Source organism: Pantherophis guttatus, chromosome 8, assembly GCF_059756535.1.
Source record: "Pantherophis guttatus breed Tessera chromosome 8, ASM5975653v1, whole genome shotgun sequence".
Lineage (NCBI taxonomy): Eukaryota > Metazoa > Chordata > Lepidosauria > Squamata > Colubridae > Pantherophis > Pantherophis guttatus.
In genome coordinates this window covers 23,895,365-23,916,616 of record NC_142070.1, presented here as the reverse complement: position 1 = coordinate 23,916,616, position 21,252 = coordinate 23,895,365, and the positions used below count along the sequence as shown (strand labels likewise).

The following is a 21,252-nucleotide window of genomic DNA, read 5'->3' as shown; positions in this document are numbered from 1 at the left end:
CGAAGAAGAAAGTGCTTGATAATTTTTGGATGCCCCATGGGCTGAAAATTCCCTAGCCTGTTTGGGCTAATGACTAGCTTTTGGTGAAGAACGTTTCATTTAAAGCCCTGAATTTCATATAGTAACATGAACATCATGCAGCATTTGTCTTGGAAGTTTCCTCATCTCTTTAAGGCAATAAGTTTAAATGGAAAGGGAGCTAACGTCAGGCCGAATCTTCCTTCCATTGGTGGTTTCTTTAAGTCCTCAGGGTATATAAAGGTGAAACTTTGCAAAAGGCTCACAAACATCAAGAAAAGCTCCATCTTGGCAAGCTGTTCTCCCATGCACACACGTTTGCCTTTAAAAAGAAAACAAAAACAAGAAAAGGGATTACGGGGAGACAAAAATGATTTTTCACAATTCAATTTAACTGATTTATTGCTCACACATATTATATAGTATAATATGTGTGAGCAATAAATCAGTTAAATTGAACCTTCACATGTCGACCTTTTCATGCCTGGCAAAATGGTTACTTCTCACCCCAAGGTGCCTTTGCAGTGTCTACTACAAATACCGTATTTTGGGGGGTATAAGACACATTTTTTCCCTCCTAAAAGAGGCTGAAAATTTGGGTGCGTCTTATACTCCAAATGTAGCTTTTTCAAAGCTTTTTTCCAGCCCTAATGAGGCACTAGCGAGTGAAGCGATCTACCTCCGACTCTCAACTGTGCTTTAGAAGCTTTTTCAGTGAAGCGATCTTCCCTGCTTTGCCTGCTTCTTCCGACTCTCAGTTGTGAAGGTTTTTTTCAGCCCTAAGGAGGCGCTAGCGAGTGAAACAATCTCCGTGGTTTGCCTGCTTTTCTCATTGCTTCTCTGTCCAAAGATCGATTGTGCTTTAAAAGCTGTTTTTTATCCCCAAGCAGGGGATAAAAAAACCAGCAAACTAATGTGCTGAAGCTAACGAGACTAAGGACGCTAGCCAGATGAATATCTGGTAGGCATTTTTTTTTCCTATTTTCCTCCCCAAAAACTAAGCTGCGTCTTATAATCCAGTGCATTTTATACTCCGAAAAATATGGTAAGTAGGTGATTTAAAGTTCTATCACATTAATGTTGACATAATCTTTACTCTAAACAATTAAATTACCAATTCCAAAAGGAATAAATGTTTCTTTTTTGAGGAGCTGGCCATTCTCATCCAGAAATCTTGCAGGGCAAAAATCATTTGGGTTTTCCCATTTGTTGGGATCTCTGTGCACGGACCATAAATTAGGAATGATTATGCTGCCCTTTGGAATAATGTATCCCTGAAGCTCTGAAAGGAGAAAGAATAAAGTTCAGATCAAAATATACGGATCACCAATAAAGTACCCGTGTTTCCCCGAAAATAAAACCAGCTCTTATTTTCTTTTGGGCCCCAAAATAAACACCAGGTCTTATTTTCAGGGGGTGTTTTACCTATTTGTTTGTTTGTTTGTTTGTTTGTTTGTTTAACTTGTATTCCGCCTTTCTCTGAAGACTCAAGGTGGCTAGGAATGCCACAGCCATGCCTCCCACATCCCAACACCTGTTGCGCCACTGCCTGAGTTTTTCCACGTGGCATGTTGCGTCACTGTGCGAGTGGCAGCACCAGAGTAATGTGCCACGCTGTTTCCTGCCACAAGTGGCACTGGCTTGATGTGCCATGTGGCGTCCGGCCACAAGCGGTCACAGAAGTTGGGCAGCAGTGCTACAGGTGTCAAGGCGTGGGAAGCCTGGATGCAACGGTCCTAAGGTAAGCGGGTGTGTGGGGAAGCCCCCCCCCTCATCCTAGCTTGATTTTTACGCATGCAACTTGCCTCATCTCATACAACCAGACAGTGGGACAGAGTGGGCCAAGTCTTAACTAGGCCTTATTTTTGGGGTAGGGCTTATATTAGGGGCACACATAAAATCAAGCTTACTTTCAGGATAGGGGAAACACGGTACCAATTCATAACTAGAAACATCAAAACTGAAGCAATTTTCTATAGAATTCCTTTTCTTCTTTATAGCCCTTATTTACTGAAATCAACAGACATTAAAAAACTGATTTGGATGAATGTTATTTTGCCTAATTAAAATGGTTGTTTGGTATTACAGGAATGCAGATACATATATATGAGTGTTTGTGGAAGAAAAATGTAAATGTAAGGGAGACTAATCAAACCATAAGATCATAAACATAAATGCCAAACTTTTTGTAAATATTACAGCCTCTTGAAATATGCTTTCAGCTATAGCAGGCAATCCAAATCAGCTTTAGTCCTCATTTGCTTCCACCCACCCCTGTAAACCTCCCAAGTTACCATTAAATTATAATTCCAAGTTACCATTAAATTATAATTCCTAAGGTGATAGAACAAGAAAATTAAGTATTTACAACAATTAAATAAAGAATGCCCACTGTAAAAATTAAAGGAAGAGCAAGTTATTGTAATTGTTAGATTAATATCCTACTTTTCATTAGAATCTTAAGGTACTAAGCATAGTATTCCCTCCTTTAGTTTTTACCCATAACAACAACACTCTGAAATCAGTGGTGGGTTGCTACCGGTTCGCCCCGGTTCGGGCGAATCTGTAGCAGCAGCAGTGGGAGGCTCTGCCTACCCCCCCGGACATCATCAAATACGCTCTGCGCATGCGCAGAAGCTTCTGTGCATGCGCAGAAGTGGCGCTCGTGCGAGCAAATCAGTAGCAAAGTAAGTGAAACCCACCAATGTATGAAATGGTTGAACTAAAGAGTGATTGGCCCAGAATTACCTGTAAACGTCTACATTGAAAGAAAGACTTGTACTTGGGTATCCCTTGTCCTAGTTCAACAGGTTAACTATTTTGATACCCTGGAATTTGTAGCAACAAACAGAACTGAATGTTGCTCATTTCAGTTTTTCAAGTTTCTACTGAATGTATTGTTCCTCAGCCAAATGAACTTGCAGCAGGAAAGAACAGCATTGTCAAGCTGACCAGCATATCTATTCTTCAATACTGACCAGTAGTTTCTGAGGCCATCCGAGGAATAGAAAGAGGGACAACCACTGTCATCCTTTGAATTTCCATAATAGTTGCTTCTGTAAAGGGCATGTGCGCCTTATCAGCCAGGGTAGGAGGTCTGTTGCACCCAATGACCAATTCAATTTCTTCTTGAACCTTTCCTATGCAAAATAAATAAATAGTAAAATAATGTTTTGGGTGGGCAGAGAACTGGTTCATCTGCAGTCTAATGAAGGAGGAGGAGGGTTATTGGATATAGAGAGAGACTTTCATGATACAGGTCCAGAAGAATGACTCTCGATGAGAGTCCCTTTAATCTTGCATTTGTCTCCTCTGCCATGAAAATCTGTACACTGGTTAGTTTTAGATGTGTTTTAGTATTTTGAAAAATGTCTGCACATATAGGAAATAGAAAGTAGGAATAAAAAGGCAAATCTCTCCTTGATTCAGATATGTAAAGTACTGTCCCCAAAAGATCATTATTGGGATCTTAGCTTTTTTTTTTGTAAGTAAACAATTTGAAATTAAGATTTGAGTAGTTAAGGAGTTATGCCTGCTGATGTTATCAAAACGTTCAGGGTCGACATACCAAAAAACGGCTGTGGATTGCCCTGAACGTCTCTCTCCTAACTGGGGAAAATGTCTTACTTACTTACTTACTTTTTTATTATTTTATTTTATTTTATTTTATTTTATTTTATTTTATTTTATTTTATTTTATTATTTTATTTATTTTTTTATTTTTTTTATTTTATTATTTTATTTTATTTTTATTTTTTATTTATTTTTTTTTATTTTTTTTATTATTTTATTTTATTTTATTTTATTTTGTCAACAGGTAAAAGTATGAACATAATTTGGATACATGAAAAGAGTAAGTAAAAAGGAATATTAGGACAGGGACGGTAGGCACGCTGGTGCACTTATGCACGCCCCTTACAGACCTCTTAGGAATGGGGTGAGGTCAACAGTAGACAGTTTAAGGTTAAAGTTTTGGGGGTTGGGGGAAGAAACTACAGAGTCAGGTAGTACATTCCAGGCATTGACCACTCTGTTACTGAAGTCATATTCACAGTTGCTTTTAATATGATCGCAAAGGTCATTTATGTAAATTATGAAGAGTGTTGGACCTAAAACACTGCCTTGCGGAACATCACTATTAACATGTACAGGATTTGATAGAGCGCTTCCTATTTTGACCACTTCTTGTCTGTTTGACAGGAAGGCAGCTATCCATTTATGTAGGAGTCCAGAAATGCCATAAGATTTTAGTCTTCAAATGTAGTATAATATAAATGGATAAAATTATGTATGTTGGCATAAAAATTTCCCCATTTCACCTATATCCGTGATGGCGAACCTATGGCATGCATGCCCTAAGTGGCACGCGGAGCCATGTCGCCTGGCACGCACGGTGGCGCCAATTCCTTTTCCAGGTTTCTGGCATACATGCGCGTGTGATAATCAGCTGGCCTTTTTGCGTGCCGCAGTGCTGGAAACTGGAAGAGCCTGTCTTCCGTTTTCCTGCGTGAGCATGCGCACCGGCAAGCTGATCATCGCACACGCATGCACGCCAGAAACCCGGAAGTATAGCTGGCCGGCACACATGTGCGCGCCGGAAACCAAAAGTTCATTTTCAGGCATGCGCATGCGCCCTTGGCAGCTCCTTTTCCAGGTTGCAGCCCCGACGAGCATGCACACTCGGTGCCGAAAAGGTTCGCCATCACTGACCTATACATTAATGGAACTATGCTGATAATGATCAGTCAAGAAAGAAACTTGGAACTAGATTAGAAAGTTCAGTGAAACGTCAATCTAGTATGGACCTGCTGCTAAAAAAATGGTGAATGTATGCTTGGAATCTTGGAAAGAAATTGGGAAAAAAGAATTGGCAATCCCAATAATGCCATTATATAAAATCTATGGTGAGATCACAGTTGGGAGTGTCATGCACCTTTCTATTCAGCACACCTTAAGGAAGATTTTAAGCCTAAAGCCTGACAAAGTACAACGAACAGGCAACATCAGTTGTCCTGTGAAGAAAAACTATAGCAACTGGGCTGCTTAACCTGGAAAAATTAGGCTAACAACAGATGTGACAAAAGTATAGAAAATCATGAATGGCACTGATAACATGGAGAAATAAGGCTTTTGCCCTTTCCTCACAATGAGGATTGAGGGCAGTCATTGAAACAAATTGCACAGAGATTCATGAGCAACAGAAGGAACTCTTATTTCATACAGTCCACAGAAGCCACTGCCAAGATGGATGGTTTTCAAAGAGTATTGGACAGATTCATAGAGAATCAGTAGATTAATGGCTACAAATTCCATTTACAGACAGTATGTCTTAAATACCGGTTTCTGGAAAACAATAGAGAATGATGGCTAACAGATTAGTACCTTTACAGGATTGTAAGCTTCCTGAATATATTCAGCTGGCCATTGTGAGAAACAAAACACTGGAATACATGGGCCTAAGGCCTATATCAGCACAGTTCTTATATTCATACCATGATGAAGTATTTCAAAATAAATTATGAAAAAAAACCTTATTTGCACAGCTTTAATGCCAGCTATATGTCAAACACTGCCCTCTTCTGCCTAAACCAGAAATCGGACTGAGATACTTAAAAGGTGTTAGAAAAAAAAATAAGACAAAAAGTTAAATGAATGGAATGTTTTTACAAAAAAAAAATGTTAAAATACTGTTTTGTTATGGCTATTTTTGTCCAAGGTTTTGTATTTTTTATTACCTGAAATGGAGGAACTCTTAAAATGGCACAGTGAAAGTGAGCTAATTTCCAGTCATAGTGCAGAAAAGAATATAGGGGTAATGTTTTAGTTTTAAAACAATGTTAAATCTATTTTGGGGTTTGCATTATTTCTGCATTTCATGCTCCAAGATGGGGAGAAGGGGCCACCAATTTTCAGCAAGAAGGGTCAGAAGGGTCTGCAAAGACAGAGAAGCAAGTTGTCTAAAACTGTTCTAGAACATCCTATATTCATTTACTGAAGACTTTCCTAATTGCTGCTAACTGCAAAGCCAGAACTTGTGAAAACATTCGATAGGGTGGCAGAGAATAAATAATACACGAAACATGAAAGCTGTTCAGTGTCAACTTGCAAAGCTTTCAAGTTGCCATGAGCAGGAGGGAGGGAGAACTGATGGAGCTGATTGATTTCCCTAACTGAAGCTATATTCCACAGATGCTTTCTTACCGCAATCAGTAGGAGAGTGTTGGGTTTCATAGCCAGCCAAAGTGGTTAATTGGAAAATGTGATTTATGACATGGCCAGGGAGGAGGGGAGAGACAGGGTCATAGGGGAATTTAAATCTACGTGGGATTATTTCTAACTGCATCCAAATATTGCCAAAATGGTGCTCCTAATAAATGACTGTATTTCTTTTGAAGTTTTCTCATGGCTCATGAATTAATTAAGGCATCTTTCAGAAACTTCACATTCAGCCAGCAATTTGCTGTCACTATGTGTGCTGTGTTTTTAGCAAAAAAATATTTATTTATTTTTATTCATTAAATTATTCACTAAATTTCTCAAGACTTAGCCCTCCTTCACAAAAAATTGAAACATCCACTATAAAATATTAAAAAGCAACATAGAGCAGCAATCAAAGCAAGATGGTGACATCCTATTATTCCTCCAAATGACTTTTGAAGTGTTTTGTTTAACCAACTTTTGAAAGACATCTACTGAGGGGGCTAAATTTTGTTTTCAGGATAGGCTGTTCTAGAATTAGAAAGGGGGCATTAGTGAAAAACACCCTTTGCCTTTTCTAGCTCCTAACCCTCTCATTTCAGACGGGACAGCACTAGCAGTTTTTCCCAGAAGAAATACATTGGATGGGCCAACTCTAGTTGGAGGTGTCATTAAAGACAATATCAGTTAGACCAGAACCGGAAACCTATTGGGAGTCAGTTCAAGAGTAGCAATACAAGTATTATATACTCATAGCAACACCAGCCCAAGAATCAGAGAAATGAGTGGCAATAATAGTGTAAGTCACTACAGCCATTGTGCCCCAAGAAAAGATGCAAGCAATGCACCAGTGAAAATCGGCAAAAGCCACACTTTCCACCCAAGCATGCAATAGTAGGTATGATTCAAAAAACGCCTCCAAGTTGCAGTCCTGCTACCTCAAGAGTAGTACTTTTATGTCAAGAGATACCACTTGAAAAGACAAAAATACTGTGATGAACAAACAGCAACTTCTTGCTTGGATTCAGTTTTAGCATGTTTGTCCATCCAGACTCCAGCAGCCTCCAGCATCCCCTCCAGGGATGAGATTTCTACAGTGCAACAGTGATATATAATTAATATCATCTGCCTATTAAGGATATTTCACTTCAAACTGGCAGATGACATTCCCTAGTACTTTCAAGTAGATGGTAAAATGCAGCAGGGAGAAGATGACCAAATCCTACAGTCAGGGGTGAAATGCTACCGGTTCGGACCGGTTTGGCCAAACCAGTAGAGATGTGGTTTGGAGAACTGGTAGCGGAGGCCACGCAAGGTTCTGGCCAGCCACCTGGACATTGTTATTTCCTGGTTTTAACCAGGAAGTAATCTGTTTTTGACCTTCTGCGCATGCGCAGAGGGTCCAAGCGTGGACATGATGCACACCCAATCGAGGCCCCAACAAGGTCATCAACCCAAAAGCAATGCCATCTTGGCCCCATTCAGAACTCTGAATAAAAAGAGTTCAGACAATCTGTTTCTTTTAAAGCATCTTACAGCTAAATCCCCAATGTATTACCTTCCCCCCAAAATAGGTTGCATTTAGCTGTTGAGAACAGTTGGATATAAATAGGCTCCTTCAGGGTGATGGAGCCACAGTCACCTTCAAGGTGGCATTTCCTATCCTAAATCCTTATTACCTCATGGCTTCAGCTCATCAGTACCCTACCATCCCACAGCCTCACAAAGGAATCATGAGCTCACCTTGGGAGAATTTGCAGTCTTCTTTCTGCCTGTTTGTTATTTTTTCGGCTTTATTTATTCTTTTTTTTAAAAAAATGAGTTCAAAGTTAATCCGAGTATACCAGCATATCCCATTTGTTTGACAAATCCTATTTACACAATGACCTAGAATATACTTTTAATCCAATCCTCTCTTGAGGCAGTAACTCTGCCTGGTTGGCTGAACAATCTCCAACATTTGGTTGTTTGAACAACAAAGAAACTCTTTATCTTCCTTAAACATTTTACTATTTAGCACCAGGTTGAGAAACTTTCTTGAGGTCAATAAGAATATATATAACTGAGGTATCATATTAGGGAAGCAGTCAAGCCACCATTTTCAGACCCTCTGGGGCAGTCTAGTTGGGATTAAGGGATTTATACTGCTCAAGGAGAGAAAAACCTAAATTGGCATATAATTATTATGTATAATAATAACATATTATTAATGAAACAAACTTTAAAACATCAGTTCCAATACAGCTGTCTTGGAAGATTGCTTTGTTTCGTTTCTCCATCCTGAGAAAAGATTGTTTCGTCTACTCTTTTATAGAATGTTTTAAATAGCTTTGTCTCTTTGCATTGTGGAACATACATAATCCCTAATTCTACCACATACATAGGATTGTCATTCCCAATGCATTGACAGACATATCTTGCCTATTCCAAGTCCAAGCAGGAGGTTTTGCCAAAATGCTCTGATCAGCTCTCCTGCTCCTTGCGTAGACTTTCCCTTCTTTCCTTTAAAGAAGCACACCCCAAGAAAGACAGCAAAGCCAACAAAAAATGCTGCTCCCTTTCCCTTTCATTGTTTATTTTTTAAAACATCTTGAAAAGCCCGGCTCCACCCCACCCACACAGAAAGTCCAGCCTGCCCGCCCAAGTAGAAAAGCTTTGAATTACTGACTTCAAAGTAGGTTCAGTAGGAAATGTAGATAAAATCCAATGCCACGTACTTTGCTCTTGTGGGTGAAGGGACATGTAAAGAAGGCTCCAGAGTAGGGTGTTGGATGTAGTATCTGTGCCTGCAATAAAAAGGTCTCCAATAATGAAGAACAGGTAATCTTCATTAAAGCTACTTTCCCCATTGATCTTCTTTTCTTCATCTGAATGCACAAGATACATATCAATGAAGTCTCGGGGATGCTGGGCATCCAAGCTTTCCCTGTGCTGTTTAATGATGTTTTTCAAGAAAGCTGTGATATCCAGCACAATCTGCCTGAATTCTCTGAAAGGTCCAAAAGGAAGATAATAGAGCCATGGGCAAATGTTGACCAACAGTACCTGACTATTCAGGCTGAACACCAGTGCACGTGACATAAGATTTAGCATGTTCTTGAACTCAGCATCATCATAATCAAAGCGCCTACCAAAGGCCATTGAGCAGATCACATTGGACACTGCATTGCCAATAATAGGAAAAGGATTGAATTGCTCCTCTCCATGTTTCAGGATCTCATCTTTCACATACTTAAATTCTTCAATGATTTTAGGCTCCAGACTGTGCTTTCCTAATCCAAAGTGACGGAGAGTTGAGTGGGAAAACTTCCTTTGTTTTTTCCACACTGGATTATAAGGCGCAAACACCACACCTGTATGGAGAAAAGGACACTTAAGATGAATCCTGCATTAGTCTAACTCTAACCCTTTTATGCAGCTGATTAAGTGAACTGTAGATCACAAATCCATACACCCTTTAATGTAATTTGTTAGTTGGAAAAGGTGGCCCCAAACTCCTTATTTACACCAGTCTTTTAATTTCGGTCATTTTAGCAAGCCTTTGCTTAGCCGAGTCCTAGCTCAGTTTCTGCCTCCTCGTGGTAAGTATTCTGCAGAATGCTGTAATGTTTACATACTATGCAATTCAGTTGGTTAAAAGTCTGATCTTTCACTGCCTCAAAAAGTGTGCCTATAATAGAAGCCTAAGACTCAGTTCACACATTGTGCTAACTGTGGAGTCCTTGGTGCTCTCTAAATTTAGTTGTTGCAAACGTTCAATTACCAAACTAGGTAACATCAGTAGTAGTAAATAAATCAAGTTTGCTCTCGTTTTATATACTAGTGGTTTGCCCTGTCAGTATTGGTGGGAGTGGACTAGGTAGTTCCTAACTGGGCTGTTTACTGTTAGTTTGCTTATCTGAGCTGGTAGTTTCTTGATTATTTATTTATTTATTTTATTTCTATACCGGCCTTCTCCCGAAGGACTCAGGGCAGTGTACAGCCTAATTAAAAACACAAAGACAGACAATATTTAAAAATAATTAAAATTATTAAATAATAGGCCCAAATTATAAAACCCCGAATTTAAAAACCCAATTTAAAACCAATTAAAATCTTTATATTGATAGCCCAGCCTGGCGGATTAGAGTGTTGTTTACTTATTCATTGTTGGCCTAGTGTTAATCTTGGCCTTAATCATCCAGGTGTTGATTGCTGGTAAAGTGGTGTTTAGGGTGGTCTTTTTGGCTGTTTCTTTTAAATGGGTGTGGATGTTGTGCCTATTGATGGCCTAAGTGCCAAGTGATTGGCATGTGCCGATTGATGGTGCTATGTGCCAAGTGATAGTCTAAGTTCATGATATACAGGAATTTTCTAATCCTTTGTGACTTGGCTTAGTCTAGAACATTTTCCAGTTGAAAATATGGTTATCTGTCTTCATGAACATCAACTAGCAGTCAGAAGATGTCATGACATTTTCTTAATTTCACAACACATAGACAGATTTAACCATGTTTTCAACTGGGAAACATTCTAGACCAAGCCAAGCCCCAAAACACTAAAGAATTCTTAGAAGCCTGACACTCAGACAAATCCGCCATCAATAGGCACACAGAGACAAACAACACTTACTACTATTCAAAAGAGACAATCAAAAAGGAAAAAAAAAAGAAAAAGACCTAAACACCTGCTCACTTGCACAACACCCAGATAAGCAGAGATTAACCCCAAGATTAACCAGCAAGACCACTCCCGCCAACACTGACAGGGCAAGCCACCAGTTTCCTTACTAGCACTGATGGTATTACTCAGTTTGGGAAATGAAACCTCTGCAAAAAAACAACCTGGCTGAGAGAGCATCAAAAGATTCCAGTTTCAACTTGGGGTACAGACATTTGTGCTACTTTATTTTGAAACCATGATTTGTTGGGTGTGTCTAAACCAAATGAGACACACCCACAGGTCAAAATAAAAACAGCTTTAGGGAAGGAGTAAAGGTATCCCTTTCCCTCATTACAGGTGCAAACTAAGGGCTGGGCAGGGGCCTTCAGGACAGGGTAATCTCTCCGGTTGGAGTCTTTCTGCCCCACCAGACCCGGTTCCTGACCGCCCTGCAGCCCCCCCACCCCCGGGCAAGAGCCAGAAGGGTCCCTGATCAAAGCCTGCGCCCCGTCGAACCCACTGCCCGCCCCACACGGCCCCGTTACCCTTCTTCTCGGTGAGCATGGCCACCATGGGCATACTGGGGCGATCGCTGAAGACCTCGGCCTGAGTGACCAGCGCATCGCGGACAGCTTCGAAGTCGCTAAGCACAATGACGTGGCGGCTGCCCAAGTCCATTCGGAAGATGCTGCCGTACATTTTGGCCAGCCCGGTAAGCAGCACATGCATCGGCGTCGGCCCTCCATCCTCGGCTCGGTCGCAGTTCCCTTCCTTCTTGCGGGTCGGGAAGAAGCCGAGGACCTGCAGCCTTTTGGGCAGCAGGGCGAAGGCAAAGTTGCCCACCAGGGGCCAGGGCTTGGGGCCAGGTGGAAGGCGCTGCAGAGTCTGGCGGCCCAACAGCCACCACAACGCCAGCAGCAGCCCGGCGGCTCCGAGCATCGCCGCTCTAACGGTATCTGGTGCTAGAGAAGAAGCCGGCTCCTCCGCACTGGCGACCGCCGCCATCCTGCCCGAGGCAAAGGGCGAACCCAGCAGCAGGTCCAGCGCGGCGCCAACGAGCAACCTGTTTAAGGGGCGTCCGCTATTAGACCATCCTCTTATTCTCCGGGCTATTGTGGACGCGCCTTCGCTTCCCCGGCCGCTTGCAGCAGCTCCTCTTTTGATTGGCTGCCTGCGGGGAGGAAAGGAGCAATGACAGCTCGCAGGAAACTGCCCCCCCCCCCAAACCCGTGACGTCGTGACTCACAGTGGTGGGTGGGGGCGGGGGGGCTTTTCCCCCTGCTCTGATCCGCCGGAGCTGGAGCGATGCGTCGGCTCGGCCGGGACGCGGCGCGCGCTGTGTTTGCAGCGCGGAAACGGGGACCGCTGAACGGTGGTTGTTAGAAGGCCGTGCAATGCAGCGGCAGCAGTGGGCGCTGATGGGCACACGATAGCGGCCTGCGGAGATCAAGCGGGTCTGCGAAATTGGGGTGGGGGTGGGGGGTTGTGGGGGGTGTTTGGGGAGGAAAGAGCATTGAGTGAGATGGAGCGAAATAAATAAGTAAAAATAAAACGAGCCCGGGATAAAAAGAAGGAATTCGCGAGATCAGGCACAAGGCAATATATATAAGGGCACCCCACCCCCCCCCCCCACACACACATAGATCTCCTTCTCTTCAGCACAAAAATAGAAACCAGGAAAACGGATCTTTCTTTAAAAGCGCTTTTGGACTGGTGGGAAAAGAAGGAGAAATTCCAAATCGGTGTCCTTTTGTTAGCAGAAATACAAATGCAGTAGAAATTGGATACAGCCTTTTCCATCGAAACTGAATTTGCCATCGTAATATTTATTTCCTGATCATTTAGCTAGGCTCCCAGCGCTGTAAACAAGGCAGTTACCATACCACGTTATGCAAACCAGCCCGTTTTTGGCTCGAGGTAGTAGACAAAGCAGGAAATAAGAGTTATGTAAAATCTTGAGTACATAAACTCTGGTAAAAATGAGAGTATAGCCACACCCTAATTAGATCCTTGTTCACTATAAATATTACCGAAGAATCTTTCAAGTGTTCAGGCCCAGCTAATGGCTTTAACACATTCCACGTTTTGGCCGCCAGGCTTTGGTGTGGCCAATAAAGGAATAATAAACCTCTTTCTTAAATTCTCTGGCTGCGTATTAGTCATCCTAGGCTATTAATATTTTAAATACTAGATTTTTTGAAGGATATGTCTACAGTATGTAATCACCATTAAGTCCCATGATCGTTATCCATAAGCAGACAATTTTATGGAAGCCAAGCAAATGTTTTGCAGAAGAAATGTGTGCAGTGGCTTTATCCATTATTAACTAAAATGATTGCTAATTAACATTGTTTTTAGGAATCAACCACAGACTGAACCATCACCAAATTGGTTTTGCCTAACAGCCCAAGCTAAATGTGTGTGTTAGGACTTGTGACGTAATCCAGACAAGAAGGACAATCAAGAATGCTAGCCCTATATTGTAAGGTTTCTGTAACAGAATCATGCATGTCTCAAAGTACTTCTCCCACCCCTCACTTTTATTCTCCCCAAATCCTGGGACTCTGAGATGCTTCTGCATCCCTTCTCCTTCAGACTCAAATATGATTTATTAAACTGTTGTCTAGCTGAAGCTCCTTCTTGTGTCTCCCACGTCTTATGGTCTCTTTATGATCAGACAGTGAATCAAATATTGGGTGCTTGTGTTTTAGCCCAACAGCAGAAGCATACAACCTGAAGGCTACAGAAAGTTTTGCAAAGTATGTGAAGAGCTGCATTCTAGGAATAAGTGAATGGAACATGAACTCGCCCTGACTTTGAACAATAATATTATTGCCCAAGCTTTTGCAAGGCTTAAAGCATCAAATAAGTCTCTATTGAAGCAAAGCCAAACCCTTCAGCTAGCTGAAATTCCCGCTATCCCATTTAGAGGATAATTAGAACTGCAGAAAAAACAATTGCTACCAACCTGCCTTCCATTGAGGACCTGTATACTGCACGAGTCAAAAAGAGGGCTGTGAAAATATTTACAGACCCCCCTCGCATCCTGAATATAAACTGTTTCAACTCCTACCCTCAAAACGACGCTATAGAGCACTGTACATCAGAATAACTACATGCAAGAACAGTTTTTTCCCCGAATGCTGTCACTCTGCTAAACAAATAATTTCCTCAACACTGTCAAACTAGTTACCAAGTCTGCATTACTATTAATCTTCTCATCGTTCCTATCACCCATCTCCTCCCACTTATGACTGTATGACTATAACTTTGTTGCTTGTATCCTTATGATTTATATTGATATTGTTTCCTGATTGCTTATTTGTACCCTATGACTATCATTAAGTGTTGTACCCTATGATTCTTGATGAAAGTATCTTTTCTTTTATGTACACTTGGCCAATAAAAAATTCTATTCTATTCTATTCTATTCTATTCTATTCTATTCTATTCTATTCTATTCTATTCTATTCTATTCTATTCTATTCTATTCTATTCTAGATGGAGTTTTGTGTTCCACAGAACATATACCGATCAAGAATATACATCCTTGAGTGTGCAGGTTGCAGCTCCCTCCCTCCCGCCTAATATGTTGTGCAAAGACAACCCATGTAAATTGTTAATGATTCAGTGTCTGTATCTGGAAGCATGGTTAAGAGGTTTTTTTGATGTTGTACTTTGCTCTGAAATATACTATTTATTTCTATTAAAATCTTAATAAAATAAAATCAGGCATATTTATCCCAGTGCTTGTTTGCTGACTGTAGGAGGTGCATGGAGTTTGGCTACCCCAAGGGAACTGTCATTGGCATAAGCATTGTACATTTCTAAAATGAAATGGATTTTTTCTAAAAATGTTTTCTTATTGTGTTAAATAAGTTATGAACTGGAGTAAGATTTGCACTTTTGTCAGAGAATTTATTTCAGACCCCAGAAACGGCCCAGGTGCCATCTACTCTGATAACACACTTATGTGTATTACTGTGATCTACACACATTATCCTAATGAATACAGTATGGGGACAGGTTGTGCATTTTGACTGAATTTGATTCACATAGCTGCAGAATCTTCTTTTAGGGAGTAGTTGTGAATAGAAGAGTATCTTGGAGAAAAGATACTGAGAAACATAAAAGTTAGCAACCCATGCATACATGGACCTGATAACAGGATGAGGCATGTATTGGGATGGGGCATGTATGGGTCACACGATGCCCACAAGTGCTAGTGTGTGTGCTATCCCCACAACAACAGGATACTGATAGCTTTCCAAAATAAACTACTAATTTAATAATAAAGCTGGCTGGTATGTTGCCAGCTTTGGAGATCAAACAAGATTTCTTGCCATTTTGCTGGTGAGCAGGTTAGGGAAGATGCCTAGCCCATTGCACAAAACTGTATGATAGCCCTGGAGGCCTAAGGGCAGCCCCTTGAGGCCAGCATTAGGTTCCTATAGTCCACAATATAGGCATACTAAATATAATACAATCTTGCGATGTATGTTCTATAGCAGTGTTGGCAAATCTTTTTGGCACCGAGGGCTGAAACGGGAGCGCATGTGTGCATACGTGTGTGCCGGAAACCAGAAGAGCAGCCTCCCGGTGTACATGTGCATGCCGGGTGGCTGCTTTTCCAGTGCACGCATGCGTACCAGCCAGCTGGTCCTTGCGCGCACATGCACACCAGAAACCAGAAGACCAGGCAGCAGCTCTTCCAGTTTCTGGCATTAGCATGCGCACTGGCCAGCTGGTCTTCGCATGCGCACATACACAACAAAACCAGGTGGCCAGTGTCCATGCACGCGCCAGAAACCAGAAGAGTGCAACAAAACCAGAAGTGCGCACAGGGCGGCTGCTCTTCCGGTTTCTGGTGCTCCTGCACATGTGAACACCAGCTGGCTGGTGCGCTGGAACCCAGAAGAGCAACTGGTAACGGCTCGCATGCCCGGAGAGATAGCTCTGTGTGCCACTTACTGTAGGTTCGCCATCACAGTTCTATAGCAACTGGTATTCAGTGCATTCTTATAATCAGCTAAATACATGGACATGACCAATAGCCATTGCTCCTTTGTCTGTAATAAAAGCAACCCATAGAAATAAATTGTGTCCTGTTACTTTGAATCTATAGGACAGTGATGGCTAACCTTTTTGCCATTGTGTGCCAGGAGGGGGGGGGAGGGGGGATCACATGCACACATGCCCACACCCATAATTCTATGCATCCCGCCCCCGCGCATGCACGCCTGACCTCCCTGCTTCCCCCCGCTTCTGGCATGTGATGGCACGGTGAGCCTGGTAGGCCTGTTTTTCTCTCTTCCCAGGCTCCAGAGCCTTTCTAGGAGCTTGTGGAGGGCGAAAATGGCTTTCCCCACACACCCCTGAGGCCCGGAAATGGCCCGTTTGCCTCCGGAGGGTCTCCGGAGGGGTGGGGAAGGCCGTTTTCACCCTCCCCAAGCTCCTAGAAAGGTTCTGGAGCCTGGGAAGAGAGAAAAACAGGTCTTCCCCACCACCCTCCGAGACCCTCCGGAGGCAGGAAACAGCCTGTTTCCCTACTTTCAGTGGGCCCAGAAGGTCCAAAAATGAGCTGGCTGGCGCACGTATGCACTCCGGAGCTGAGCTTGCGTGCCCATCAATATGGCTACGTGTGCCACCTGTGGCATACGTGCCATAGGTTCACCATCACGGCTATAGGACATTAAGATTTATAGGTCATGCCCTTTTTTGTTTTGAGCTCCATGACAATTGTAATACATTATATCAATTGTTATTTTGTCCTATTCTGTACAGCACTTTATTATACATAAAAATCACTTAAAACTATCTTCATTTTGTTTCCTTCAATAACCTGTTGTTAAAAGTCTGCATAATATCCATTTTTAAGTTGCATTGACCAAGTAATATTGATATTCCCAGTATAATTGCATATTAGTCTCTAAAAGCAGTTTTTTAAAAATATTATACTTTATTAAAGAAACACATACAGAATAACAGATATTAACATTTTAAAATAATTTTAAAATAGATTAAAATATACTAGCAATTAGATTAAATTACAAATTTAGACCAGTTTAAAAATGCGATTTCCTAAAAGATTGTGAAAACTTTATGCTAGTACCGATCATTTTCTTTGAAATGCTACAACTTGAATATGCCAAGATTTCTTGATTTAGAATACTTGAATATGTTAAGATAAATAAGTTATATATATATATAGACAAGAATTCTTAGATTAAATATAGAATGTTTTGATACAGAGATAATAACTAAAAAGTTATATACTTGTATTTAGCTGACAAATTCCGGCAAAGTCTGATTACCTTCAACAGTTAAATCCTTATGCACAATTATGTGTCTTTTTATTTGAAGGCTCCCTTTTTAATAATATTGACGATACTAAAATTGATTGTAATGGTTATCAATTGTTTTACTCCATGTCTGCTCTGGACTTCACATAGTAAATAAAACTACCCCAAAATTTTTAATCAATCAATAGTTTTAAACAATATAATGGTCCATTTTATAAAGTAAGTAATGTTTGTGTAAATAATAATTTCAGTACATAGGTCGGATTGTGCATTGTAGTTACAGATTCTTAGTACTTTTCATTCAAACATTTAAAAAAACGGTCTTAAGAATGTATTCATTTCCAAATATTTTTCTTATGCAATATAAACATAGTGACGTGACACAAATACTACAGTAATATGTTGTGACTGTTTCCATCAACCCTCTCAAATCCTCTTAGAAAGATGGTGCCAGTTGTTCTCAAGTAAGATCTGTGTCCTTTCTTTAGGATACTTTAAACAAATTAAGACACTTATGGTCCTTCAAATTTTGTTCAACATCTCTCCTCCTTATCTCAGTTTATGGTCCTCAATTTACACTTTCTTACTAACCTGTTTTGAAGCAACTGGGCAGTTCATAGAGTACTGATTCTATGTAAGCACAAAGGTGCAGGGAAAAATACAGAATTGTAATGAGGATTATAGCACCTAATTTTTATAAACATGAATATGAAATTTTCTATTTTTATTTGGTAAAACAAACTAATACCTCGAATGGCTCCTTGCAGTATATACCAAAGTGTGTCCAAAGTCCTTTATATAGCTAGGAGGATCAGTGATTTTTTAAAAAATCAGCACATTTTTAAATCTCTAGTGATCTAAAAATGAAGAGTTATAGCACCTTCCAAGTACAGTTAAAATTGTATCTATCATCTGCTAGTCGTGAACGATTTTTAAAAATCTCACCTATGAAGCTATCAAGGCAGAATTTACACAAAGCTTCATCTAAATGTGTGTGTGTGTGTGTGTGTGTGTATAAAAACATTTTCAGTGAAAGGATGATAACTTCCCAGAATCTTAAGTAAAGGTCAGTCTTGCTCAGGGCCAACATTGCTGGGGATAAAATTTAGTAGATAATTTACTAGAGTTACAGAAACTCATTTTCTTATTTTTATTTTTTTGTACAGGCATCTCCATTCAACTGAGGCTCTGGAAATTTTCCATGCATATGTAGGTGATACCAAAGATTTCCCCTTTTTTCAAAAGACCAAAGCAACTGCTGAGAAGGATTTAAACTCCGGCTGTCCAATGTTATTGTCCAAATCAAACAAATCAATTTCTAAAGATTGGGGAGTCTTGGTTTTTAATAGGCTTATCCAATTATTTATCACTGTTTCACTGGGAGTTGGGGGGCATATTATTATTATTCCTCTATCCTTTGCATTCTCAAGGCTATTGACAGTAAAAAAAAAAAAAGCAGTAAATAATTTCCTCAGAATCTCCTTTAATGTAAGCTCCTCAGGCTACATCTATATGTTTTTGAAGGGGAGCATAGCAAATTTAACTAACATTCAACCAATGAAGCTGATAGTGTATAATAGATGTTTGCTTGTACAAATCATATACTTGTTTGTGAACCATGTTTGAGTTTGGATTCCACCCATTTAAAATAATTGTTTAAGTAGACCATGGATAGTGAATCTGCAAATCCCACCCAATCAGTATTTATAATCCCTGCTGTTTTCTCATGAAGTGTTAGCATATTTATATAGCCCAGGCTCATGGGTAAGCATGCTAATAAATACAATTGTGATCACATCATGTACTCTGCGTCCAAAATAAATAATTCTATTACTTAACATGATGGATGGTTCTTCTAATATGCTAAATTGTCGCTGTAGATCCCATAATAAATTAAGCCACAATTGCAAATCTAGAGCAGATGTACAAATCTTGATTGCTATATATTTCTCCTCCTGAGAAACTCCCAAAAGATATAAAATGACAAGTAGCAATGGCAAAAATACAACTATTACTACTAATAAATAAAATTCTTTAAAATGCAAACATCACATTTTTTATTTGAGCCTTTATGGTCTACAACAGAAAATATATTAAAGCTGAAAGATACTGAACAGTACGGAAAGCAATGCTTTCCATAGAGATCCTATAATATATACACCTGGGTTTAGTATTCCACCTATCAAAAATATTTACTGCAAACTACCTGTTAGTTACAGGGTTACCAAGGGTAGGAACAAGAGCAATAACCATAAATATATATGTACATATAATGGTAGAAACAGCTATGGCTTCTATTAAAATCTTTTAATAGCATGTGTGTATGTGTACAAAAACAAGCTCACTTAAGGCCATTCAAATCAGGCTTAATCTTGCTTAATATACTGAGCTGGGTTGCATATTATTCTTCCTGAATTAGGTTGCTATGAATACCTAAAAGCACCTGAATGAATAAGCACCTAAAATAGTACTATTTCAAAAATGCTGTTAGCAGCTCTTCACCAGTATCACAGATATTTTTTAAAAAAACATACCTAACAAAATATGTTCAACCGAAACTAGTTATATGGATACCTGTCAAGTGGACACTTATTTGTTTAAAGAATAATCTTAAAAAAGAGGTAGAAACTACTAAAAAGATGAACTGCATCAGAATAAGAATTTTAAATATGCCAAATTCATTTTTTTTAACTTTTCGCATATATAGCACTATCAGGGGTAGGTTCTAACATTTTTTACTACTGGTTCTGTGGGCATGGCTTATTTTGTGGGCGTGGTTTGATAGTCATGTGACAATTCTTTAGGATTTAGCAGAGGTACTGGTCTACCAGGCTTTTAACTGCTTGCAGAGCCGTACTGGTCTACCCATTTGTTTTTGGAGCGTTCCGGGCTACCTATTTGTTTTTGAAGCGCACTGGTCTACCACCACACTGCCTTTTACCGCTGATCAGCTGTAGGGCGGCCCTTTGAAGTGCCATGGCAAGAGTTTAAACAGTTGTTTTCCTTCTAGCCGATCAGCTGGGACTTGGGAGGAAGCCAATAGATTGGGGGTGGAGCCAGGCAGAGGTGGTATTTACCGGTTCTCCGAACTACTCAAAATTTCCACTACCAGTTCGCAAGAACCAGGGAGAACCAGTAGCAATCCACCACTGATCACTGTCTTACTACATTGTTACCCATCTAAATCCACTTTTTAATAATTTCAAATTCAATTTCAGCTGGATTTAAGCTCTGCTTTTGGTTTGATTTCTAAATGTTTTAGTATAGTCCAGACTAAAATATTAACAATTATATTTTATATTTCAATTCCTTGTGCTGTATGCTAAGTTGCTCATTAAACTGTCTTATCCTCCTATTGTATTTCAGCTATGATTAGCCATTTTCAAAACCTTCCCATTATAATACATAGCAAGTAACAGCAGAGATCAGGCCTTCACAAGTTGTGATCTTTTGGCTGAGGCATCAACTAGGTTTTCTTTTGTAGGATAACTTAAGGATAAGAAACCTAAAAGAGTTGTCTAGGAAATAAAAGTATAAATAATTGTGTAATAAATATGAAGCTCATTCAGAATCTGAAGCAGCACATTCCCACATACCGAGATATATCTATATATAAGTATATACATATACACACACATACACTTTTTAAAATTATTTTTTCTCATGGTTAACCATTGTCCAATCAATAATATTTAAAATCCTTTCCTTCAGGCAGAGTATTTGTTTTTTAGAGTACTAATTGGCAAGATGGTACAAACCAGCACAGTTAATTAACAGTTTATTATAGTTATCTGAAACAACTAAATAGCCGCAGGTTGTTTATCCCATCCCAGAGGATTCCTTCATAGAGGCTATTTCTGAACATAACTATTTATGGGCTAAAGAAAAGGAATAGAAAGTGAGAGCTCAACATTTCTCATATTTAAATTTCTATTACTTTTTAAAAGTATCTTCAGGTGGATTTGTTTTTCTCTTTGTGCATTTTCTGAAACACAGCACTATATTAACCTTAAAGACTAGATTTTCCCCTATTTTATCTTTAAAATGATAGGATTGTTTTAAATTCACTGAAAATTAATGAAGATAGGGTTTG

At 39.9% G+C, this 21,252-nt stretch overlaps 1 protein-coding gene across 1 annotated transcript; it reads right to left on the bottom strand.

Annotated features, from left to right (window-relative positions):
• Positions 1-143: 143 nt before the first annotated feature.
• Positions 144-12,195, bottom strand: CYP2U1 (cytochrome P450 family 2 subfamily U member 1). Its single transcript, XM_034442244.3, has 5 exons — positions 11,403-12,195; positions 8,934-9,569; positions 2,997-3,158; positions 1,133-1,300; positions 144-340 (listed from the first exon to the last, which is right to left on the bottom strand). The coding sequence occupies exons 1-5, from the start codon at positions 11,860-11,862 to the stop codon at positions 162-164; spliced, it is 1,605 nt and encodes a 534-aa protein (XP_034298135.1). The 5' UTR covers positions 11,863-12,195; the 3' UTR covers positions 144-161.
• Between the last annotated feature and the right edge of the window lie 9,057 nt (positions 12,196-21,252).

Coding starts and splice junctions, on each gene's coding strand:
- CYP2U1 (XM_034442244.3), bottom strand. CDS start 11,862: ATGGCGGCGGTCGCCAGTGCGGAGGAGCCGGCTTCTTCTCTAGCACCA. Junction 9,570..11,402: donor CATGCTCACCGAGAAGAAGG/GTAACGGGGCCG, acceptor TTCTCCATACAG/GTGTGGTGTTTGCGCCTTAT. Junction 341..1,132: donor ATTTATTCCTTTTGGAATTG/GTAATTTAATTG, acceptor TTCTTTTTAAAG/GCAAACGTGTGTGCATGGGA.